This window comes from Canis lupus, chromosome 19 (assembly GCF_048164855.1).
Source record: "Canis lupus baileyi chromosome 19, mCanLup2.hap1, whole genome shotgun sequence".
Taxonomy (NCBI): domain Eukaryota; kingdom Metazoa; phylum Chordata; class Mammalia; order Carnivora; family Canidae; genus Canis; species Canis lupus.
Genome location: NC_132856.1, coordinates 28242284 through 28268270, shown reverse-complemented (window position 1 = coordinate 28268270; position 25987 = coordinate 28242284). Strand labels below are relative to the sequence as shown.

Genomic DNA, 25987 nt, shown 5'->3' with positions numbered 1-25987 from the left:
CTGTTTTGGTCTTTTAAGAAAAAACTGAGGCTCAAAGACTTTAACCAGACTGCTCAAGGTCATGCAGCCAGTAAATGTCAAGATCCAGATTTTTACATGGCTTTTCTTGAAACTATTGCTCAAACTTATACATATGTTACGATATTTATTGAGATATTAATTCTCTATTTTCCTTATGGCCTCTTCTCATCTATCCTAAGCTTTGCATTTCCTGGGTTCTGGGATTTTTGCAAGGCAGAAAGTGGGAGCTGCCTGAAGACGAAGGTTTTTCTTTTTTTTTTTAAGATAGATTTATTTATTTATTTATTTATTTATTTATTTATTTATTTATTTATGGGAGAGAGAGTGGGAGGGAGGGATGGAGCATGAGAAGGAACAGAAGGAGAGAGACAAGCAGACTCCACACTGAGTGCAGAGCCCAACAGAGGGCTCCAGTCCACAACCCTGAGATCATGACCTGAGTGGAAATCAAGAGTTAGACGCTTAACTCATTGAGCCACGCAGGTGCCCCGACAAAGGTTTTTCTACTTTTATAAAAGCCCATAGATGGTGCCTGGTGTGCACAGGAGGCCGAGCCCGTGGTACTGGATGGGGGGGCGGGGGGGTTCCACTTCCCACTTTTGACAGGGAAGCCAAGAGCCACTGGACTTTAAGAGTCTGGGATTACAGGAGGCATCCAGACTCAAGGTAAGAGGCCCTCTCCTTACTCCCCTCTTCTCCCTGGCCCTTTTGGTACTCCACCTGCTGATTATATTCTCATGTGACTCAATTAACATGAATATTTCCACTCAATCCACCAGGATGGGGCATATGTAAACTACATACTGATTCACACGTTTTAACAACATCCATTTCTTGCACATCTGGTTAAGATTCATACCAGCTGTACACAGATAAGGCAAAATAATTTAAATCACAGACTAAGTCCAATTGTAAAATAATACCCGTCGACATCTGGGACCTGTCCCTAGTTATCCGCTTATGGTTCCCCCAGTCATTTCCCAATTCCAAAGAATCCACTTGCTTACAGGGCTCCAGTCCAAAGCCTTCCACTGCCCACAGGGGGTCACAGAACATTCTTCCTTTGCCACTGGTCGAGGCAGGGTTACACAGGCGCTCTCGTCAGCCACAGAGCCGTCCTCATCCCGGCAGCTGACGTATCTCATCCGAGTACCTTTTCCACAAGTGGCTGAGCACTGAGTGTTGAAGTAAAATAAGGCAGGTATGTTATTTTGAAACGATGATTCACTGGACAGTAACCCACTTCCTACAGTCATGTCAGAGAACCTCTGCCTCCCCTTCCACCCTTCTCTATGTCTTCCTTCTATTTCTTACTGGTGTCCAAGACCCAAATCGCCACTGGGTTCTTGGTGCACTGTGTGTGCTTCTCCTTGCTTCCGGGACAGCTGGGGGTGGGTGACAAGATGGTAATTCACAGTCCTAGATGTGAGAGAGGGAAAAAGGCCAAGGTTACCTTGAAGTTCATGCACACATTAATGGTCAACGCAAATAAAAACTTAAGGGCTAAGAATTCTGATGCCTCGGATTTCTGTGTGATTCTGGGACAATCACATGTCATCTGTCAGCCACAGTGTTTTCAACTATAAAATGGAGTGTGATCTGAGTCACTCTATGAGTGTACTGATATAGGGCAGGGGTTGACCTATAATTTTTAATACGATAGTTATTTACCTGTTCAAGTGGAAAAAGAAAAAGTTATTGTAAAATGGCACATACATTGGGAAAGAACAGGATATCATCTCAAAATGTCAACTGTCAATTGTTTAAAATTCTGAAGACCAAATTCTGTTTGCACATTTCAATTAATTCCCTAATCAGAATTTGTTACTCATGAACTGATTTTCCAAGTTCACCTAAAGAGAACTCCAACGGTGTTGATGGTCAAATCTAGATCTAAGAAGTGTATTCAATATGCCAATGCCTGAAATGTATATAACACTCCTCAACCACTCAGAAGAAATCCCTATGATGAATTAAGATTATCTGGATGTAGAAAGCATTTTCAGATTTATAGATGGGAAAACAGAAATGGTACTTGCTTACAATTTAGCAAATATTCTTTGATTAAATGCCTGAGATGTGCCAGGCATGGTGCAAAGAGTAGTAAGCTCACTGCTGAGCCTGATATTAGGGAGCTTACAAACCAAATGGAGAAATTCTATTACTTGGCTCCAGAACCTGTTAATCTTCTGCCCATGGTCCAAAGAAAATCTCAAGAAATTTTCCATATGCTTTAACTGTGGGAACTGCCCAAGACTTCATCGGATGTTACAAAATAGTTTAGGAAGAAATGTGTATTTTGAATCCCTAAGGGAGTTGCTAAATCCTCACTTCATGACTGTTTAGATGTAATTGCTAACATTTTGCAGGCATTAAACATGTGGTTTAGAACATTACAGTAAAGTAAAAAAAAAAAAAAAGAAAGATGACAACAGTCACAAGTGGTATTTTATCATTGATCAATGACAAGATGAACAACACTGCTATATTCATTTACTTTTTGACACTCTTCATCCATTAACAACACATGTGGAAATGTGGCAGACTGAGGCCCTCAGAACCGAAGCAGGACATGCCAGATGGGGCCTCAGAGCATGAGCTCTGGGCATAGTCAGGGTTTGAATAATGTCTTTGGCAATATTCCTGTCTTTGGCAATCAGCAAAACTGATATACAAACCCAAGTCTTCTCTTTACATAGTCTCTTTCCATAAATAAGGAAGGTGCTGGAAGTGATGGTCAATTGGCTTTCTTGAGAAAAAAGATGTGCATGTGTGTGTTTGTAGAAATGTGCTTATATATATATATATATACATACACACATTACATGTGATATATATCTACAAGTGTATATAGATGTTTGATCATAAATTTTACAGATATAAAGGATATAGATAGCACACAATTTACATATAAGAATAATATATAAAATTATTTCTTTTAAATTCCATATAGTCAATTGAGTCACACAGAATACTTTCACTGATTTTTGTTGAATTCTTTTTTTTTTTTAAATATTTTTTTTTAATTTTTATTTATTTATGATAGTCACAGAGAGAGAAAGAGAGGCAGAGACACAGGCAGAGAGAAGCAGGCTCCATGTACCGGGAGCCCGATGTGGGAATCGATCCTGGGTCTCCAGGATCGTGCCCTAGGCCAAAGGCAGGCGCCAAACCGCTGCGCCACCCAGGGATCCCTTTTTGTTGAATTCTTGGATCTGTTGCCACGGTATGGTTGTAGTTGCTGAATAACTGCAGTTCTAACATGAATGAGAGTTGATATTTTATGTTGGAGAGTAAGGTGACAGGGAAACAATCAAGATGTATGTCAGAACTCTATTCATGAATGACATGAATGATATGAATGACTCCTGTGCCAAATCAGACAATAATTTCCAAATGCCAGAAGGGTATTTCCTTATTTTTTTGTGTTATTTACAATGTAACAACCATAGACATGAGACTCTTTAAGGCATTAATGCATAATCTACATTGTTATCATTTTCTGTATCCCTTTCTGAAGTCTAAAAAAATAATTTAAACCCTGACTTACAGCATTTGCTGATTTCTGGGGTATAAATACTCTCATCATAGCCAATTTCAAGCTACCAATATGATGTCGATAAACACAGACTTGGGAAGAGATGTGCAATAGCTCACCACTATTTAGTATTTCCACCATACAGATATATATGTAAATGTAAATAACCTCAAGATCAAAGATAATAGTAAAGCAATGAGAAAGTGATAAGGTTGGAGTATTTATCAGCTTTAAATACCATCTATTTAATTACAGGCTTATATCTTCAATTTTTACCAATGCCTATATTTAGCAACCAGCTTGCAAAAATTCTTGTGAGTCAGTACAGACCAACTCCAGCATACTGCTGCCTGAACATACAATGCTATCTGCTAAGCCCTATGTTGAAACCATTAAAAAAAAAAAGTTTGAGTTCAAGAAAACAAAGCCAAACAACCAACATTTGCTATCCAATAAAAAAAATGAAAATCAGAATCAAATCAAATCTACGTATACACTTCAAATAACCAGAGAAAAATGAAACTAGTACATCAAGATTCAAGATGTAGCAAAGAGGTAAATCTGGACAATTTAGAGAATCAACCTGGTGCTCTACCTACATACTTACTATGGAAGGGCTTCAAATTTGACTGAACCCCTGGCAAATTCTAGTCCCTTGCTGCCCAAAGCCAAGAACTGAGTTGGACAAAGGAGACTTACCTGGGTATCAGTTGGTCTAGTTGCTGCATTGCAGTCATTGTCATCTACCACGGACATATAAGTCCCAATGATGCATTTCACTGCTCTTAACTGGTATCCTTGTCCACAAGTGACACTGCACTGAGGGAAAGAAATACAACAAAAGGTATGCACATTTCAGCAAATTTTCTCTTTCCTTACTTTACCCATAATACTCTACAAGAAAAAAAAATTTCCATCATAGTGGAACAGAGAGCTGGCACCCAGAGAAATTAAGTAAAAGTGGGTAATCCTGCTCTGCTCAAATTATATTCATCAATTACCCCTTTGATGCTCAGAATTAGTTCTACCTCCCACTGGAATTATATTTGTAGGAGTTCCACTCCTTGACTGTGACTTGATACATCCCTATGTCAAAACTGTCTCCAAAGCTACAATCATCAAAAACAGAAGAGAAAAAACTGAATCCAGCAATAAACTCATACATCGATGGCCAAGCAATTTCCAACAAAGTTCTAATAATTCAATGGGGGAAAAGAATGCTCTCTTTAAAAAACGGCCATGAGACAAGTGGCTATCTATATGCAAAGGCATGAAGCTGAACTCCTAAGTCATACTATACATAAAAATTAACCCCAAATAGATCAAGAACTAAAATTATAAAACTCTGAGAAGAAAAGATTATCTAAAAGTTTTGTGACATGGAATTTAGTAATGATTTCTTGGATATGCTACCACAAGCACAGACAACAAAAGAAAGACAAGTTTTATTTTATCACAATTAAAAACTTCTGCATCACTGGACACCATCAGCAGAGTGGAAAGGCAACCCACTACGGGATTGGAGAAAATATTTGCAAATCAAATGTCTGAAAGGGTTGAAATCCACAATATAAAGAACAACAAGAATTCAACAACAAAAAGCTGACCTCATTAAAAAATGGGAAAAGAAGCACTGTTAAACTATATATACTTAAGGGGCACCTGGGTGGCTCAGTTGGTTGAGCAGCCGGCTCTTAGTTTCCACTTGGGTTGTGATCTTGCTTCATGGGATACAAAATACAAAAACAACAAAGACAAAAACAAAAAACCCTGTATACTTCAAAATGGTTAAGATGGGGGGGTGGGTTCCTGGGTTGTTCAGTCAGTTAAGCATCTGACTCTCAATTTTGGCTCAGGTCATGATTTCCGAGTGGTGAGATCGAGCCCCATGTCAGGCTCTGTGCTCAGTGTGGAGTCTGCATGAGATTCCCTCTCTCCCTCTCCCTCTGCCCCTCTCCCAGCTCATGCTCACACAACACACTCTCTCTCTCAATAAATAAAATCTTAGAAAAATGGTTAAGATGATAAGTTTGATGTTATGTTTTTTGACCATAATTTCACTTTTTTTTAAATGGGTAAAAGACGCGAATAGATACTTCTCCAAAAAAAGATATACAGATGGTCAACAAGTACATGAAATGATTCTCAGTATCATCTGTTATTAGAGAAATGCAAAATCAAAATCATAATGAGATACTACTTTACTCCCACTAGGAGAGCCATAATTAAAAAGGGGTAAAAAATAACAATTTCTCTGGTGTGGAGCCAGAGAAATTGGAACCCTTGTGTATTGTTGGTAGGAATATAAAACGGTGCAGATTCTGTGAAAAACTGGCAGTTAAGAAGTTAAACCCAGGCTTGCCACAGGATCCAGCAATACCACTCCCAGAGATACACCCAAAAAGAATTGAAATGAGGTCCTAAAACAAGCACTAGTACATGAATATTCATCTTAGCCCTACTCACAAAAGCCAAAGGAACAAACAATCCAAATGTTCAGCTAGGTATGGAGGGATAAGCAAATATGGCACACTCATACAATAAAATATTATGCAGCCACAGAAATGAATGAGGTACGGATATGTGCTCCGATATAGACCTTGAAATATGTATGCTATGTGAACAGTATCAGATGCAAAAGGTCGCAGTGTACGATTCCACTTACACAAAATACTTCAAATAAGTAAATCCACAGCAATAGAAAGATTGTTGGTTGCCGGAGGGGTGGAGTTCGGGGGGAAATGGGGACCAATGGCTTAATGGGGTGATGGAAGCATTTTGGATGAAAACATTTTGGAATGTTAGTTGCCCAACATTGTGAATGTACTAAAAACCACTGAGCTGTTCAGAGTGAAGTGCTTCATTGTGCGACATGTGTTTTACTTCAGGTAAAAAACATATACTAAGTATACTCCTAATATTAGTTTAAAAATATTAGAAGAGAATCGGATGTATTAATACTAATAACCTGTGCATTACTGAGTGTGTTGGGAATCCCTGGGTGGTTCAGTGGTTTAGCGTCTGCCTTTGGCCCAGGTAGTGATCCTGGGGTCCCGGGATCGAGTCCCACATCAGCTCCCTGCATGGAGTCTGCTTCTCCTTCTGCCTGTGTCTCTACCTCTCTCTCTTCTCTGTGTCTTTCATGAATAAATAAATAAAAAATCTTAAAAAAAAAAGAATTGAGTGTGTTTGGTGGTATTCTTTTTGCTAAATTACATTTTGCAAAATTTCTCTTCTGAACATGTGTTACTCTTAAATAAAACAACAACAACAACAACAACCAGTTTGTCACCCAGAATTGCATGTTCAATACAAGGAAGAGCAATCTCTGGCTAGGACTGGTGCAGACACAGATAAAAAATAGGCCCATTGGTTCTAAAAGATGTTATACTCAAATTTTAACAGTGATTCTGAGCTGGGTTCTCTTTCTCTCTTTCTCTTTCTCTTATTCCATTAGAGTTATGCAGATAGAGACAAAAAGGAAGCTGGACTTAGAAGTATAGGGGACTCTCACTGTTTATGTAGCTTGATCAGACATGATCAGCCGTGGGCACCTGGGTGGCTGGCTCAGTGGTTGAGTGTCTGCCTTCGGCTCAGGTTGTGATCCTGGGGTCCTGGGATCGAATCCTACATCAGGCTCCCTGCAGGGAGTCTGCTTCTCCCTCTGCCTATGTCTCTGCCTCTCTTGTGTCTTTTATTATTATTATTAATAATAATAATAATAATAATAATAATAAAGACATGATCAGCCATTCTGCCTGTGGATGCTGTACCATGGGAGGGCTCAGAAGAAGGTCAATTTGATAGAAATTCTAAGGATATGGTAATACAGCTGCTCCCATTTATGGCATGCATCTTGGAAATAAAGACATACACTAGAAGACTGAGTGGCCATGGCTGGGCAGTGTAGGGGGAGAGTTATTTTTCAAGAGATTGTGTAAGTGACAGCCGACAGCTGCTTTGCTTCTCTTGGGAACTTGGAGGGCTGCTTAAATAGTATCCAGGATGCTTTTGCTTCTATATTAGGAAGGACTCAATTCCCAGAGTAGTGGCTTCTCAAATGGGAGCCCAAGGGAGACTTTCACTCTTTCCTTTAAAGATAGTTCAAGTTAAGACTCTGAAACTTACACACATATTAGAGGATTCAGAAAAGATCTTTCAAAATGAGATGATTCTGCAACTTTTGATTAGATTAATTCTGTGTGAAAGATTTTATGTATGAGAGGTGAGCTCTGGAAACATGACATGGGGAGCCCAAACATCCCTGCCAAATCCCGGTCCAGATACCCCTGCAGAAGGCTCCAGAACCCATTCTGTAATGACCCGCAGCAGCATGCTAGAAGATAACATCAGCCAGACACGAGATCTGTTGTGAGTTTGTTCAAATGCTCGTGCACTCAAACTACAGTTTTAACCTAAGGGCGAGAACATGCCTTTGTGTCTGCAAAGGGAATAATCAGCTCCAGGAGGGCAAGCAGCAATCCTCAGACCTGGGGCAAAATGGTTGCAGAGCTTCTTGGGCTCCATCAGGCACCACGGAGGTATAGTGCAAGTCACAAGACACGGCAGTTAAATCCCCACTGCTGGAATGCCCCTTTGCAAGCCCTCTCCAGATAAGAAGGAAAGAATGTAGTTAAGAACTTTATCGTTCGAAATACCTGTCCCCAGGGACCCGCCTGCCAGGACGCACATTCTGGCTGCTGACAAGTCTGCATGGAGGCTGGCTTGGTCTCAGGGTCACAGATTCTATCATTTAATCGATCTTCGCCAAACTGACACCAGACCTGGCGATGCTTATGCCCTTTTCCACAGGTGACCAGGCACTGTAATAAAAAGCACAGCCAATCAGTGGTGTTTCTGAACAATGTGTTGTGGTTCCCAGGGATTATTCATGGATGAACAGGAACAGTTGTGCTCTCTTCCCATAGCAATTCCTCTCTCATAGCAATTTGTAAATACATCAAGGCTCATCTTTCTCATTCATTCATTCATCCATTCATTCATTCTGTATATACAAAGGCTCTGGGACAGTGTCAAGTACAGAACGAACTCAGCATAGCACTACACCATGAAATACAGATCTCCCCTGACTTACGATGGGGTTATATCCAAATAAACCCATTGGTAGTTGAAAATACCCTATGTCAAAAATGCACTTAATACACCCAACCTACTAAACATCATAGCGTAGGCCAGCCTGCCTCAAATGTGCACAGAACACCTGTATTAGCTTATGGTGGGGCAAGATCATCCCACACAAAGCCTAGTTTATAACCAAGTATTGAATATACCATGTAATTTATTGAACTCTGTACTGAAAGTAATGGGTACAGAATGATCATATGGGTACAGAATGGTCATAAGTGTATTGGTTATCAACCCTCACGTGTTTATGATAGCGTGGCTGACTGGGAGTTGCTGCTGCCTAGCTTCTCAAGAGTGTTAAGTACCACTGATAGCCAGCCTCGGAAAAGGTCTAAATTCATATTACGGCATCTACTAAATGTATATTGCTTTTGCATCATGGTAAAGTAAAAAAAAAAAAAGAAAGAAAGAAAGAAAGAAAGAAAGAAAGAAAGAAAGAAAGAAAGAAAGAAAAATTGTTATGTTGAACCACTATAAGTCGGAGTCATACTGTACTATAAAACATCTATGATTTTATAAAATAGGAGTTAAGTGTAGGGAATTTATCAGTCAGACCAATGTGAGTTTTAATCCCAACACAATCAGCTATGGATATACTAAGTCAAGTGACGGTTCGATGGTTCTGTACCTCTGTTTTCTCATCTGTACAATGCGGATAACAATAGTGCCTACTGCAAAGAATTGTGAAAACTGCGTGAAAAAAATCTAAGTAACATGCTTGGTACATGTTCATTTAATAAATGTTAAATATCATCATTATCCCTGCTCATTGCAGAAAATCTGAAAAATATAGAAAAGTATAAAAGATAAAACTATAGTAATAAAAAAAATCTCACATCTCTGGGGATCTTCATTATTAACATTTTGCTGTTTTGTCCCCAGTTTTTTAAGCGAAGGAATGTTGGCTCATACTGAATATATAGTTTAAGATCCCCTCACCTTCATTTCAACAAGTCTTCCTGCAAAGGTTTGTTCTTTGATTTGAAATGATACTTCAGCTATTCTTAGCTATCTAGGTAAAACTTTAACCCATTACCTTCTTTCATCTTTTTAAAACCCAAACACTAGAGTTGAAGCAAAGGCAGCTTGTCAACAGAAAAAAAACAGCAAGTTTGTTGTTAACTTGTGCAGGAATCACCACTGTGAACCATAAGTTCCTGGGGGTGCCATTTCAGGGGCATTAACAATACACTTTTAGGATTTGTATTTTATATGCTATTGAAAGTAAAAGTTAATACTGCACTTACATGGTTGAGATAAGGAAATGAGCGCAGAAGCCGTAGCAGGGGAACACCTCTTTCCTTGCATTCCTGACTTGGCCTGTCAGTAAGGGAACTCCTGTCCTCTTTCCACTTGTCCCCATGAAGCAAGGCAGAGGCAGTCACCTGCTTGGTGAGGATCTCCCTGGGCTGGGTTAATAGTGAGTGCTAACCATAAAACCAAGAGAGAGGCTCTGTGTTCTTTCTCCTGCTGTCCCAGGGCCACCTGTGCTAAGCGATGAGGGTTTGCCTTAGGCTTCATCAGGTAAGGGAGGAGATAGGTAAAAGTCTGGAACACTCAGCTAGTCCTTTCTTTCCTAAGTTTTCCACTAGCAACTGGATGAATAAATCAGACAGGTCACTTACTAACCTTACTAAGTGACCCTTACTGGGGTCTAATTTTCTTATTCTACAGACAAGAAAATAGGAAACCCCTTTTTTCATTTAACTTCAAGTCTAAGTTAGCATGGCTTTATGACTAATCAAGTCCTTATTTTCCTTTACAATGACTTGGTGGAATTTCAAAAATCACCAATAGAAGCTATCAGAGTGGGTGATCCAGCCAGACCCACCGTGCCTTTCAGGCCACTAGTGGACCAGTCACGCCCCATATGGTTGTCCAGAGGACAGAGGACCACAGTTGCTTCATCCAGGAGATGGGGGTGGGGGGTGGGGGAGCAGCAGGTGCAGACTTGAAGAGAATCAGAGAGACTCAGAGTATCAGAGATGACCCAGGGGAAATAGGAGCCCTCTTATCTCACCTCTGACCAGTCTGCTGATTTCCACTGTGGACAAGGGAATTCATTGCATCTCTGAATGGTGACTTTCTCTTGATGTGTGCATTTGCTATCATCCAGTACATCATTGCGGGTGTTGACACAAATAGCCCTTCTCCTCTGGCTTCCACCATCACAGCTTTTAGAACACTGAAAGGAAAATACATGAAATAAAACTGTTGCTAAGTTTCTTATCCAGCATGGTCAACATCCTGGCTACACTGGCTTGTCTCTTTTCAACCCCCAAGAAACAATCACCCAACCGATCCAATTCAAGTTGTGATTTGGGGAGTGTCTACTCATGTTACCCATTTATTCCCCAGGTTTATACTGAAGTCAATATTAGTGGGCCAGCATGAGAAAACAACATTGGAAATGGCCTGTGGGGTGTGGCAAAAGGGATTAGATGAATTGTTCCACCACTCTCAATTTTCCATACACCATGTTCAATGTCATATAATCATTAGAAATTTTTAAAAAAAGATTTTATTTATTCATTCATGAGAGACACAGAGAGAGGCAGAGACATAGGCAGAAGGAGAAGCAGGCTCCCTGAGGGGGACCGGTGCGGGACTCAATCCCAGGACCCCAGGATCATGACCTGAGCCAAAGGCAGATGCTCAACCAGTGAGCCACCCAGGTGCTACTAGACATTACAAATTGATTGTGGTACTCTTTTCTACAGAATGAGGTCAGGCATTGTAAATCAAGCATGGTACTCTCTTCCATACAGTTACATAGGGTTTCTCAATGTAGCCCTAACTAATCAATTAGTTGATTAGCCAACTAATCAGACTTAGCATCCGAGAAGAAGACTTTCGTTGAGTGAGAATCAACTTACTTCAGTCCATGCAGAATAGCGCCAGCCACCTGTGTTACATTCTCCTGAGCATTTTTCCCGGGTGCTTGGTTTGGGGTGGCTGCTGCAAAAGCCGTCATCAACCTTCTCAGTCTTCCCATCTAGCCTGCTATATTTGGCACAGTAGATGTCTAATGTGCGGTAGCCCAAGCCACACTGGGCACTGCATTCACTCCTGCTGGCAACGTGCCACCTATGCATAAATAATGGGGATAAACCAACATTTCTGTTAAATATGTATGTCCTATCTATATTCAACTGGTAGAAGAATTAGTTCTTTTTTCTTCCTTAGCTCAAATACCACAAAACCCAAAGCCACAGTCAGTTCCTGAAATCCAATTTTAAACCAACATATCCATGTATTTTTCATGGCTGGTAATGTACATGGAAGTCACAGAGTGATACTCAGAGGTTCTATCTTTGTGAAGATTCTCCCTTGATACAGTCAACCTGAAATTCAAGCAACCAAAAAGAAGAAAACATTGGACTCAACAGAGCAAAAAAAGCAATTTTATATTTAAAAGGTTCATGCAACTCAGCATTTCGTTTCTCAAGAAGGCTGCTCCTGACAGAGAACCACTGCTGGAAACTGCCTCGAAAACCCCCTTCATGTGGGCCATGCTAAAATGTGTTCGGTGAACATCCCGGAACTTAATAAAAGAATGGATAACTGGACTGTAATTGTGAATTGCAAGTGTGCTAAACTCTGTGAATAAAGACTAAGTTCCTTTTAAACATGGCCCGTAGTCTATATAGTTTGACTAGACAATTGACTTAATTTTTATAGAGCAATGTGAGGCCCATGGCAAAACTGAGAGGAAGGTACGGAGGCTTCCCATAAGCCCCACTCCCACACAGCCACAGCCTCTCAATTATCAGCATCTCCCCGCAAAATGGTACATGTGCTGAAAGACTGATACTTTTAATACCCCCCAAATATAGTCAGTGCTTAAATTAAAACAAAACCATTTAAAACTGACTAGAAGAGTATAAATATATAAGCTTAAAATGAATGCTGTTGATTCAACGTAACAATCCAAAAGAGGATAATTTTTTCAAATCTTCATTAGAATTAACTCTTGTTAACTACTTCTCAGAAATTGGGTAGTGTGCCAAATACGGACGCCCTAAGAATTCTTCCATCCACACCTGTCCAGGGGCAGGACTGGGAAACAATGAAGAATATTGGCCACATGCTTATCTTGGAGTTTCTCACAAATGTTTAAAAGTAGGTCAGAGTTGACCAGCTTTTATGTTTCGCATGGAAAGTGGGCTACTGAGATTTTCCGTTAGAGTCACACAGTATTTGGTGATTTTGTTCTAACCGGAACATGTTAAATGAGAGACTGTAAAACAATGCTTTATCTCATCCTGTCAAAGCTTAGTCTGGGCAAACTCTCACTTCCCTGAGGAAGTGAGGCAAAAATGTGGTCCAATTCAACAGAGGCATCTGGAACTTGCATCTGCTGCTCCTTGATTCTGGGCTACCTTCTCTTTGCCTTCATCACCATTTTTTCATGGAAAGCTTATCCATCGTGGGTAAGGGAGGCAGGAGTCTTGCCCCCACAAGAAAACACACCATCAGATCAAGTATAATAGAGTCTCCCTGATATTCACACAATCTCTAGCATTTGGGCAGAGAACCTGGAAGAGTCTGTGGAAATGTCACAGCATTGCCTTAGGAAAGTTCTTCTCAAAATGCTATCATCAACTTCTTCATATATTCTCTCCCCGGAAAGTGGTCTCAACTTCAGTGTTTTGAATTCATTCGGTTCATTTCATCCCACAAATGCATTTTATTACTGTATTTCAGAGAAGCAAAGTGTTTGTTACAAGTAGAAACAAAAAATGCGTATGCTTCTGTGGGTGTGTGGGGCATCATGGGAGTAAAAATACTAGGAATAAATTTGCAAACTACTGATTTAAGCGGGTGTCTCTATTTTAGAACTTCTCTGGGCCTTCCAAATGTTAATTGACACGATGGATTTTGACAGAGGGGAGGAGATAGTTGGTAAGGCTTCTGAAACATACTGGGTGACCACAAATTATCTTGTGGAACTTGTGTTCCACACACATGCTTTGGGAAAAAACTATTTAGAGTTTGATTCATCAGTAACAATCCTCTCTCTAGTCTCTCAGTGTTGTCCATAGCTATTCAGCAACAATTAGTATGAACCACAATGACAATGTCTGTCAGGTTTTTTTTTTTTTTTTTTTTTTTGTGATTGATTCAGTTTGGCAATTAGATAACTAGTTATTTTTCCTGAAAAGACCTTAACTCTAATTTAACTAAATTAACTCAGTTGGCTAAAGCAATGGATTTATAAGTACATTACCTACAATGGGAATTAATACTGGATAGCATAAATGTCTGTCTTTTAATGTCTTCGATTTTTTCTTTCTACAATGACTTATCAATGCTTTGTGACAACCCCATGAACAAACAGGTCAGTGATGCTGGGTAGACATGAAGTACAGTGGGGGTGGAGAGAGCCTGGGCTTTGAAGTCAAAGCCATCAGACATCAGCTCTGGCAAAGATGTGGCACTTGTGCCATGTCCCCTTCACCTACTCACATGACAGACATTACTAATTGAGTCCAGCACTTTTCTTTTCTCTTGGTGCCTTGAGAGGTCCTTATAATCTTCACTGCAGCACTATAGACTGTCAATACCATTTGATAAGATTTGGCACTGTGTTGTGGAACCTGCAAAATGCTAAAGTATTCACTTTTCCACTTACAAATGGTAAGATCCTAACAATTTCCCTGATTGAGGAAGAGATAATTTCTTTTCTGTAAAAGGAGAATTAAAGCATCAATTCCTGTTACTTGCATTTAACTGACATTCAGACTATATAAAGCAACGCCCAGGCTGATTAACATTCAAACATGACACAGTCAACCTTGCATGTAAATCAGAAAACTTCAGAATTCTGTACCCACTATTTCTTGCCTCAGATTTCCTACTTTTCTTAGATACAGGGTATTTTCCGTATCTAGACATCTGTGTGAAGATTTCCTTCTAGTTCCTTCCATGACTTTACATTAGTGTACGCAATTTTCATATGCATAAGATTTCTTCTGCTGGGTGACAGATACTCTGGGTGTACAGAGCACAACATACAGGTACTTTGAGAGATGCCGCTTCCCTGGTTTTCTGTTGACATTGGTACCAAACTTAAATAAGATATGACTCAATCATAACAATATCTAGTGCTGAGTTGTGAGGGTCAAACAAGAACTTCTTTTGACAAATGCCATACTCTATTAGCTATTTTTAATTCTTAGGAGAAGAACAAGAAATCCGCAGGCATATGTCTTGGATAATTGGTTTCTGAGGGATGGAAAATTGGCTGAAGCTTATTTCACAGAGACGCAAGGAAGGGGAACTAAAGACCACTGTCTCCTCCTTCCGTCCTTCCCCTCCAGAAGACTCTCAGAGTGCACAGTAAAGACCAGAAGGAAACACTAGCCTCACCTCAGCTCGCAATCTGTGCCACAAGGTTCAGTAATGGGTGCTGGCTGGGGCAGCCGGTCACATCTTTGATCAGAAACCGTAAGCTGATCAGATTCCCGGGTACAAACAGGTTTTCGCTTTCGCTCCCCTAGGCAAGGAGGGAAAAAAGTCTCAATCAGAGAAAGTAACCTATTCCATAGACTATTTAGACTAGGGACTGGCAAACATTTTCTGTCCTGGGTTACACGGAAATATTTGTGGCTTTGTGGGCCATACGACCTCTGTCACGACTATTCAGCTCTGCATTATAGGGCAAGAGCAGGTGCCCACATGTAATATGTAAAAATGGTATAGCTGTGTTCCAATAAAACTTTATTTATAAAAGCAGGTAGCAGGCTGGATTTGGCACACTGGCTATGGTTTGCTGACCCCTAATTTAGGCAACAGGAAATGTGATAAATGATATACAATATGACTACCTAATCAATGTCTCCAGAAAATCAAAGTGGCAGAGCTGATTTTACTTGGCTTCATACACATATATGAATCTCTAAGGAAGAGGAAACCCAACATATCCTGAATCCCTTAAAAAGCTCAACTTACCAGCCAAAAATAATCAGAAAGATGCAGAGAAAGGAGATCAAAGAATTTATGCAAAGTTTTATAGATTACATGCATTTGACTACTTCCAAAGAAAAAAGAATTCTTAAAAATCTCAAATCCTTGAAACTCAGCTGAAAAGTAGATACCTTGGCAGGGTTTGCTGCATGCTTGCCAGGGCCCGTGACTGTTCCAGTAAAACTGCTGGGGTTTGTCTTCAATTGGAATATTGAAAGAATAGCGCACATCAGGGTTGTATAACTTTCCCACTGACAATACCTGGGATGAGCAGACAAAATGGAGATGTTTGCAGGTCTGGTGACACCACATGGAAGGAAAGGGTCACAGGCTCACAGTCAGGTTTTTACCTGAAGCAAAAGTTCTTGTTCAATGCGGTCCGTGGAGTTAATTCTTTCCACTACATTGTCGGACCCACTGTACTCTATCACGGCATTCCCAACGCGGATTTCCCTTTTGGACATGGTGACAACGAAGTCTCCATTTAGCAAGAATTCACCTTTACTGCTTGATAAAGCTGTAGATGAGAAAAGAGAATTCACTGATTTGCTGCCAATGACTTGTTATCTGAAATACGAAATAACGCTCTGATAGGGAGAGGGTCGGGAGGGCAAAGAATATATACTTTTCAGTTGGAGAAGAGACTCTCAAATGCTAGTTTGCCACCTGCCACCTTTATGGCCTTGGGAATTCACTTTCCCTCTCTCTGTCTCCATTTCCTGATCTCTAAAAGGGAGATAAAAACACCTCCCTACCCATGTAATTATATTACTAAAAAATAATATTAGGGTTCTAATTAGTGTGGGGTTTGAGATATAAACCCCACATTACCGCATTACAGATGGAAGCAGAAGTCTTATGATTTGAAAATATGTACTAATGAACTGAAAATTTATAAAATCAACTCCCATGCAAATATCCCTATTTTATGTTAGGATTATTAGAGCCTGTTGAATCTTTGTTAGTCTTCTTCGACAGATATGGAATCTGAAAATCCATGGCTGACATGATGCTTAAATGTCATTTTTTCTGTGAGACCTAGTGCAGCAGCCAGCCTCCAATATGGCCCCAATGATCCCTGCCTGTTGATATTCACACTCTGTGTTTTCCTCTCCCACATGGACTCACACTGACTGTATAATCGCTAGGATTTTGAGGAAAGGCAGAGTGTGACTCCAAGGCCAGGTCTCAGGCATTGTGGCTCTACCTTGATCTTCCTCGACTCTCTGGCTTTGGGAGAAGCAGCTGAGCGGCCATGGTGTGAGGTCACCCAAGCAGCCCCCACTGAATGGCTTCCTGTAAAGAAATAAAGCCTTCTGCCAATAGCATCTGAATGAGGCATTTGGGAAGTGGACCCACCAGCCCTTTTAGATGTGATCACAGCCCCAAATGAAGTCTTAACTGTCACCTCATGAGAGACCTCAAGCCAGAAATACCTAGTTGTGCTGAAACATGCAGAAATTGGAAGACAGTACACACTTGTTCCTCTAAGCCACTATGTCTTGAGATAATTTGTTATACAGTAAAAGATAATTAATACGCCTTCCCAGACCATTCTTTTAAAAACTGTAATGTCTTCCCACTACCAGCACGGATTCCACATTTCCCATCCCATTTACCACCCTAGTTTTCCTCCATAAGACTTTGTATATGCTCTCTCTCCCCAACTAAGAAAGTAAGCCCCATGAGGGCAAGAATTTTTGGGTCCTTTTACTCACTGCTATATCTCAGCTTCAAAAAGAGCACATGGTACCTTACCAATAAACACTTCTTTTTTAGAAAAATGAATGAATCTACTGCAGATGTTGAAAAAAAGATGAAACAATCAGAAAAGCTGAAAAAGTCATGTTAGAGAACTTTTTGAGTCAAGTGCCAAAATATAGGCCAACCGAGAACTTGAGGGAATTAGACCCATTAGAACTTAGGGAAAGTAAACAAAATGGACAGATAAGCTACAATGACAGATGCTTCAGAAGAAATAATTTATCTAAGCATGAAGAGAGACTATTAAGAAAGTGAATATAGCCCCAGAAAGCTTTCATAAAAATGACTCCTTTTCAGGTTTTACTGTTAAATTCAAACTTTAAGCAAAGAATGTACTACTCTATCACATAATTTTTTTTAAAAAGATTTTATTTATTTATTTATGAGAGACACACACACAGAGAGGCAGAGACACAGGCAGAGGGAGAAGCAGGCTCCATGTAGGGAGCCCGACGTGTGACTTGATCCCGGATCTCCAGGATCAAACCCCGGGTCGACGGCAGCACCAAACTGCTGAGCCACTGGGGCTGCCCCTGCTATCACATAATTTAAGTCGAAAGCTTAAATAAGAATATTTATCAGTTGCTTTATCTTATAATCTAAAAACCTATGCATGGTTCACGTGAAAACATAGTTTTATTTACTATAAGAAAAAAAACAGTCTATTTTCAAACTTCTTTATTAATTTCTCGAGATAAAATCCCAATCATATTTTCCCCCTAGTATGTATTATAAAATTTTGGTTTTATTATCAGTACCACTTAGTTCTTTTTTTCAGTACTACCGCTCCTTGAATAATGAATCCTCCTGAGTACTGGGCTTCACATGAAACAAGAACTTAATAAATCAGAGCTATTAAACATTTGGGTCTTGAATAAAAATCAGAAAAAGTCCCTCTTATTTTTTATAAGTCGCATACAATTAGCAAATCTCAGTAGTGGTAGGGGGTACCCTGAAATGCACAGGCCACGTATTTAAGTAAAGAAAAGGAATGTGGAAAACTTAACTCAGATGGCAAGTAGGTTTCATGCCAGGTGCCAGTGTCAACCAATTGGTCCTAGCTGCTCAAGCGACTCTGCAGAGCATGAATCTTTGGAAGCATCATGCCTCAACATCATGTTAGTGACATTGGTCTTAGTTGTGGGATGTGGAGCCAAGACGCCTTGGGTTTTTGCCAGATTCTAACCTGTCTCTCACTGATGTCGGTGATAGCAAGCATGTCTTTCACCAGGCAGGCCAGAAGAGGTGTAGAGGGTTTAGGGAAAGTCGGTATTGTATCCTTACGTGGAGATGACTGAGGGCTGAGATGAAGCTTTGAATATTCTTGGTGGCTCAATAGCAGCAGGGTCCCTGTTTCCTTGGATATGGCAACCTCACAGAGTTCACCCATTTGGACACTATACTGATCGAAGTACTACTCCTTCTAGGATCAGTAATTAAGTCAGTTCCTAATCTAGCACTTATACTCACTCATGTAAGCCCCATCTTAGTTTTGAGGAAAGAATGAGATGCCTTCATTTGAAATGGCTGGGAAGAATGTAGTAACAGGGAAAAAGCTTTTAAAAAACCAAACCTTCCAAAATCTCTTGGCTTCTTCTTAACTCAAAATTCTTTGATAGTCCCCCCCCCCCACCTATATGATTTACTTGAAACTCCTTAGCATAACCTTCCTATATCTTTACAAATCATATCTTAACCTATCTTTCCAGCCTCACCATTCCCTCCCACCATAAGCCTCAATTCATTTATACCCCTAAGTCAGCCATACATTCTTATTCTTCTCCACAGAAGCAGGAAAGTGAAGTTGTCAAGGGTGTAGGGTCTGAAATCGGACCAGTAACATTTCCACCTGTTCCCACCTTCTGAGAAGTTTATGTGACCTTGGGTAATTTATGTAAACTCTCTCAGCCTCAGTTCCTTCCTCTGGATGATGAGTTTCTTACTGGATAGTTTACAAACGTAAAACAAGACCATGCATACAGGCTGCAGTTGCTGGCAAACTGTAACGCCTTCATATGCACCATCTCCTTACCAACACCTTTACAAAGGCCTAAATTAGGGATGAGAAAAGCATGACTTAAATATTATTAAAATACCTTCCCAAGGCCAGGTGACTTCCAATCATGGGAAGTATGTCTCCAGAGAATGTTAATGACTAAGGTTTTCTAAGAACAAGGTCAATAAATACCTGTTAAATGCGTGAATGAATTCATGCATGCTTTCTCTTATGTACAAGTTGAAATCAAAAACTAGTTTAGCTAAATATTTTTTTTCACAATTAAAGTCATTTGTTTGGCACCAGGGTGGCTCAGTGGTTGAGCAACTGCCTTTGGCTCCAGGCATGATCCCAAGGTCCTGGGACCGAGTCCCACATCAGGCTCCCTGCATGGAGCCTGCTTCTCCCTCTGCCTATGTCTCTGCCTCTCTGTGTCTCTTATCAATAAATAAATAAAATCATTTTTTTTTAAAGTCATTTGTTTTACTAGACTACATGAGCCTGTTTAGTAAAGCGACCATTTAAACATGCACTCTTGTAACCCCAAGAAAGATCCCAGTCTATAGTAGGTGCTCAATCAATGACACTGAAAGGAGTGACTGATTAGACCTGACATTTATGACAAGGAGAACAGAGTGCTTCCAGCCAAATAACTGTTTCCCTGTCAGTGTAAAGCTCTGACAACCTTGTCTCCCCTACAGCTGCTGTAGCGTGAGACCCACCAGCCAGGCGAGATGCAGGACTTTCAATGGGTCACTGATTGGAGGCGAAGCTGTTTCTGTGGCCCTCAGACATCCTGAGGCTGCCTCCTAATGTGGGTCACTTACATGGTGATAGCAGGACATGCTGCCAAAGCAATCACCCAGTTCTTTCAAGTGAAGTTGCATGCTAGCTCCCCAGCTGATGTTTCACCAAAATGGGGGAAATGAGAGACTGGCTCTGTAAATTAAGTGATAATCCAGTTTCGTGTGCATTCAAAGAGCAATCGTCTGTCGTAGGCTAATCCTGGGGCTCCTTTCCAACATCTTCCCGCTTCCTCTCGGGCTTATGACTAGGGGCATTTTACCCTTCCCTGCATGTTCCCTCTCCTGGTAGATGGTAAAGAGAGAAGGAGAAAGGAATAATCAGGGGAAATGAACTTCATGATTTATCCCAAACTGAATTGACTCCTGTCTTCCCACTGCCACAATTAATCAAGAGCTAAGTGTACTAGAGACAATCAAGTATCACGGAAATGGCTCCTTTTTCTCTTAAAGAAACACGAACAGGGTGGCTCTGGGTGCAACTTGGCTTTAACCCAACAGGAGGGAGCGGCCCGTGTGAAAGGACGGCCTTTGACAGGGAGACTTTCTGCTTCGGTACCTTGTGAAACAAATAGTTTCCTGCAAACGACAGTCTACTGCCCAACCTTCCGCTAATGAGATTAGGGGAGCTAATTTCCTGGGTTGGTTTCCCCCCCATTTCACCCATCAGAGCTGGGTTGCTACAAAGGCCCTCTCTCCTGGAACTTGCTCCCTCACCAGCATATGCAGAAAGACTGTAGCTTGGCTGGCCTGTAGAAAAATGGGAGGGATAAGGATGGAGATGCCTTAGCAACGCAAGAGCTGTGGGTTTGAAAACCTTCTTAGAGCATTTGCTGCACCTCCTTCAGGCCAAGAGTAAATATTTACACACCTTGGATTTGATGATGTCATGTTCTTTCTCATTTGCTAAGAAGCCACTGTAAGGTTCAAAGGCCCTGAGGTCTCGACCTTTACACTCAGTGAACTATGACTGTCCATCTAGGCTTGCACACTTGTCATTTGCTTCCAGAGAGTTGTTCTTTTGCCAATGGGTGACTTTACTGTAGTATTCCACTAAAGGGCCATGACCGCTCCAGCCTGCCTGTCCCAGATGACAAATCTTCTTTAATTTTGCTTTCATTCTTTACAAGGAGATTAAGAAACCTCCCGTGAGGAATAAAAGGTTATCAGGAGGCCCTGCCCAATTCAGGTGCTTGGCCTGGTTAATGAAGTTGAATTGAATTGAGGCCACTACTTGGAAGGAGATTTTTCCCAACAGGGAGGAGAAGAGAAGAGAATCCTTCTCCTTTTCAAGAAGAAGAAAGAAGCAGGTCAACATGGCTTTTGGCTTTCAGGAAATTAATTAATAAAGGAGGTTGCATGCAATGCTGCTGGATTTAATTAGGAAGTAGTAAGGCCATAGCAACAGCCACATGTTCAAATTTATAACCCAGTGCACACAGAAAAAATGCTTGACCTATTTTGCTCAGTGGTGGAATGAGAAATGTGGGATTCCCAAAAAATAATTTTGAAAAGGGTCCTCAAGAACTCCATTAATTCTTTTATAAAGTCACCATTCATTTGGATATTTAGGGTAGGGAAAAGCTGATCCAGCCACTGAGTAAATGATTCTAAAGAAGACTCTGGTCTTTCAAAGAAGGGATGATTCTGTGTATGTCCACAGTAATCCCATCCCTTATTAAGCACATAGTAAATCCTCAGTAAAGAGGACATGAGCAGTGGCTGTCCAACAGCTGAGCTGCCATTTACTTCGCACATATATATGTAGGCTTTATATCAAGAGCTAATGATATAAAAACACAGCCTCTGACCTTAAGACACTCGTGGCCATATAGATAAATAGGGAACAAATTGTATCATCTCAGTTCATGGCAGCTCTGTCTTTTTAGCTACTCAGGTAGAAATCTTTGGAGTCACCCATGACTTATTCCTTTCTTTCACATACTATATTCAACATATCAACAAATCATGATGATTCCACCTTCAAAAAATACCCAGATTTTGACCATGTACTGTCACCTCCTCCACTGCTCCTACTTGGGGCCAAGCCACCAGCATCTCTCTCTTGGATTACTGTAATAATTCCTAACCAGTCTTCCTGCATCTATTCTGTGCCTTTCTTCTACCAAAGAGCCAAAATGCTCCTTTGAAAATATAAATGTAATTATATCATGTCATTCTTGGCTCTAACTCTTCAGTAGTTCCCCATGTCTTTGAGAGTACAAGCAAGTCCTTTCAATGCTTATATGACCCTATATAATCTACTCCTGACACATGGTCAACATTCTCTAGAACTCTCCTCCATGCTGATGTAGCTGCAGCCACATGGGCCTCCCTCTGTCCTTGGAACAATCTAGACATGTTCTTAGGATTTTGCACCGGCCGTTTCCTCTGCATGGAATGCTCTTCCCCAAATCAACTTCTTCTCTCCTGCTACAGTTCAAACACTTCACTGTTCCCAACTCACCCTCAGTATCCCAATTTCCCTTATGATGTTCTATTTTCTGATAGCACTTACCATCTTCTAACAGTATACAATTGGCTACTCTATTAAGTTACTGCTTTTTGCCTCTCTACTCCCACCAAACAGTAAGTTTGAAGAAGACAGTGATTTAAACTTACTTATTTTGTTCTGCTCATTGTACCTAGAAGAATGCCCGGTACATATTAAAGAAGTGAATGAGTGAATAATGACATACTGCAAAAAATGCTATAATGAAGTCATGTGTATATATTACACTTGATCAGCATGCTTGGCTAAAGGATCATTGTCTATCTATGAAGGATTCCATGTAGACATTCCAAAATACAGATTCTGATTCTAATGTGATTCAATGAATACTCACTAACTAGCTCATTAGGTCCAAATATGTGCAGAAAGCATCTACGGAGGCTGAATTCAGATGGATAAATAGAATTCCTGCCCAGACACTCCAAGAGAACAAGTACATTCATTTCCTTTAAAAAGTCACTGCCCAGCCAGACCTCTGTGATTTCTCCTAGATCAGAGCGCAAGCCGTGCTGCTTTTCATGGCTAGGAGGAGTCTGGTTGTGCAAGGTGACCAGCTGAATCCCTTCAGTCATGACCCCACTCCCTTTGTCCTTCTTTTAATTAAAAATGGTTGGGCAAATTTCATGATCACAGTGGTTTACAGAAGGATAAGTTGACGTGGGACTGGGCTGAGCAAACTGTTGAAATGAACACAGGGTTGATGGTGTGTTGTGGTTTAAACAGAAGGCATACAAAGGAATTAATCAGGTGCCTGGACGTGAGAGAAGGATGAAGAATCCATAAAGGAACAAGGTGGGCCATTCTAGTCATGACATGAGAATAATTTGCCATTCTAGAACCTTTTGGAATAACCAGGCGTAATGAAATGTTGAATGAGTCCACTAGTGGTCTGTTATTGATTAGAGCTGGCAGCACAAAAATTAGGGGAAGTAATGTCTTTAATAAAACATTTGCGAGCCAGTTATCCACAGGACAGATTGTTTGTTTGTTTGTTTGTTTGTTTGTTTTTAAAGACTCAAAGAGGGGATCCCTGGGTGGCGCAGCGGTTTGGTGCCTGCCTTTGGCCCAGGGCGCGATCCTGGAGACCCAGGATCGAATCCCACATCGGGCTCCCGGTGCATGGAGCCTGCTTCTCCCTCTGCCTGTGTCTCTGCCTCTCTCTCTCTCTCTCTCTCTCTCTCTGTGACTATCATAAATAAATAAAAAAAATTAAAGACTCAAAGAGAACAATGATTTTTATGCTGAACTTACATGGTAAGTGCTTTCAAACTTTGATGTAGGGCCTTCCTATTTATTATAATCCAGAATAAACCCCTGATATTGACTTGAGTAAGGACATGACTCTTCCATCAGTGCTCTGTGGTGATACACATGAGGGAGAAATAAAAGAGTGAATTATAGGATCAACTACTTGTAGTAAAGTACATGACACCCAACAGCTCTCTGTGTGCATAGGGGAAAGGAAGGAACATCTGCCAATGACTCCAGAGAATCCGAATTCTCACTGATGGCAGGGGACGTGCCATCTTACCTAAGTAGTTATCATCCTCTGATTTCCCTGAGAAACTGTGCTGCCTCACATCGATATTGGTAGCACCGGCTGGGATTCGGACCACAGTATTGTAACCTGAAAAGAATTTAGCCACACTTCAGTATTCCACAATACAATTCAGTTTCTCTAAGTACAGAATATAAAAATGGGCAAGGAAGGAATATAATACAATTCTTGCTATTAAGTGTCTTCTAGCCAGGTGGGTAATGTACCTTAACAAGACTGATTTTATGCTTGACATTAACACTTTGACATATTACCTGTGGTTAACAGTGTTTAAACTTTAGCATTTTCCCTCTCATGGTTCTTTAGGAACAGGGTTCTTACCATAATGTACTGTATTAAATGTTCCTGCTACTGTTTTGCATGAAGAATTATCACCACCACAAACTCCACATTTATCTCTCCGGGCTTTTGAGTTTAAAACATGATCACATCCAGCTTGCTTTTAAAAAGAAACATTTGAAACAAACAGTAAGTATTAATATTAGCAAATTATAAAAATTATAAAACATTATGATACGGGAAGTAGCATGTTTCTTTGAATTATGCATTCAAAAATGACAAGAAACTCTCTTTAAAGCTGCAAGGGTGGATGGGACACCTGGATGGCTCAGTGGTTGAGTGTCTGCCTTTGGCTCAGGGCATGATCCCAGGGTCTGGGATAGAGTACTGCATCTCAGGGCTGTAAGTTCAAGTCTCATGTTGAGTATAGAGATTACTTAAAAAACAAAAACAAACAAACAAAAAACCCAGCTGGAGAAGTACAAGTCTACAAATAAGAATAAATGAGAAGGATTGCTCAGGACTGAAAAAAAAAATAGGAGTCGGGGTGAAGGACTGTCTCTAATTGATGAGCTCACATCCCATCTGAAGGGAGCAACCCCTGTCAAATCTAGGCTACTGCTGTCATCAGAAATAGCAGCTCGGTGTTGACATTTGTCAGTCCTCCAAGAGACACTGGAAAATTGGATTTTACGTGAAATCCCCCATGTTTTAATACTGGCTATGAATGGAGGACAAAGCATGACTCCAGGCTGCCAGTTTGAGGCCTGAGGCTCCAAGGGGCCTCTGGAAATTCTCCACATCTTAATGCAATGCAGCAGTGGTGACTGAGATCTGAGGAGGACACCAGCAACTGCCAGGACACCAGGACAGAGTTCACATTCTTGACCATGTTGCTCATTTGCATGAGCTAGCCTCTGAGGAGAAGCTCAACGTTTTGCTACAAACAGACTCATGAGGAAATGTGTGCCGTGGTTTTGAGTCGGGAAGTGGGTGAAGCTCTCTGGGGTTCTTTTGGTCAAATCCTACTGACTAGAATACCCATTTTCCTGGACCACATGCAAGGATCAAATCAATTATTGCAAAGCCTGGCTACCTTAAGGATGCTTTCTGATCAGTGAGAACAGTGAAATAGTATCAAGCCCTCTAGAAATCTGCAGTGGTGCTTTACTATCTGCCAGAAGTTTCTCGATTTCCCTTCCAAGAGTAATTACCAGGTATGTCTCAGGTAGCAGCTTTGGTGCTTAAAATCAAAATGAGAAGTCGATTGAGGCCTGACTAGCATCTGATTCCTTTTGACATCTTTCTGGAGCAGAGCTATTGAATCTAGAAACTTTGCTTATGGAAGGATTTGGGTTTAATCTCAAGCACCGAGGTTATAGCAAAGGAGTATGTGTATGCA

At 40.7% G+C, this 25987-nt stretch overlaps 1 protein-coding gene across 4 annotated transcripts in view; it reads right to left on the bottom strand.

Moving 5' to 3' along the window:
- The window catches only part of ADAMTS9 (ADAM metallopeptidase with thrombospondin type 1 motif 9), a 160440-nt gene that overhangs the window by 76143 nt on the left and 58310 nt on the right, over positions 1-25987 (bottom strand). For all 4 annotated transcript variants that reach the window (XM_072785511.1, XM_072785514.1, XM_072785513.1 and 1 more), the window contains 11 exons: positions 24628-24745; positions 24280-24375; positions 16024-16190; positions 15805-15934; positions 15077-15203; positions 11581-11791; positions 10725-10889; positions 8218-8382; positions 4259-4378; positions 1336-1440; positions 1029-1196 (listed from right to left, as the gene is read on the bottom strand). In XM_072785511.1, coding sequence (XP_072641612.1) covers positions 1029-1196; positions 1336-1440; positions 4259-4378; positions 8218-8382; positions 10725-10889; positions 11581-11791; positions 15077-15203; positions 15805-15934; positions 16024-16190; positions 24280-24375; positions 24628-24745 — 1572 coding nt within the window. The remainder of the gene's footprint in view (positions 1-1028; positions 1197-1335; positions 1441-4258; positions 4379-8217; positions 8383-10724; positions 10890-11580; positions 11792-15076; positions 15204-15804; positions 15935-16023; positions 16191-24279; positions 24376-24627; positions 24746-25987) is intronic.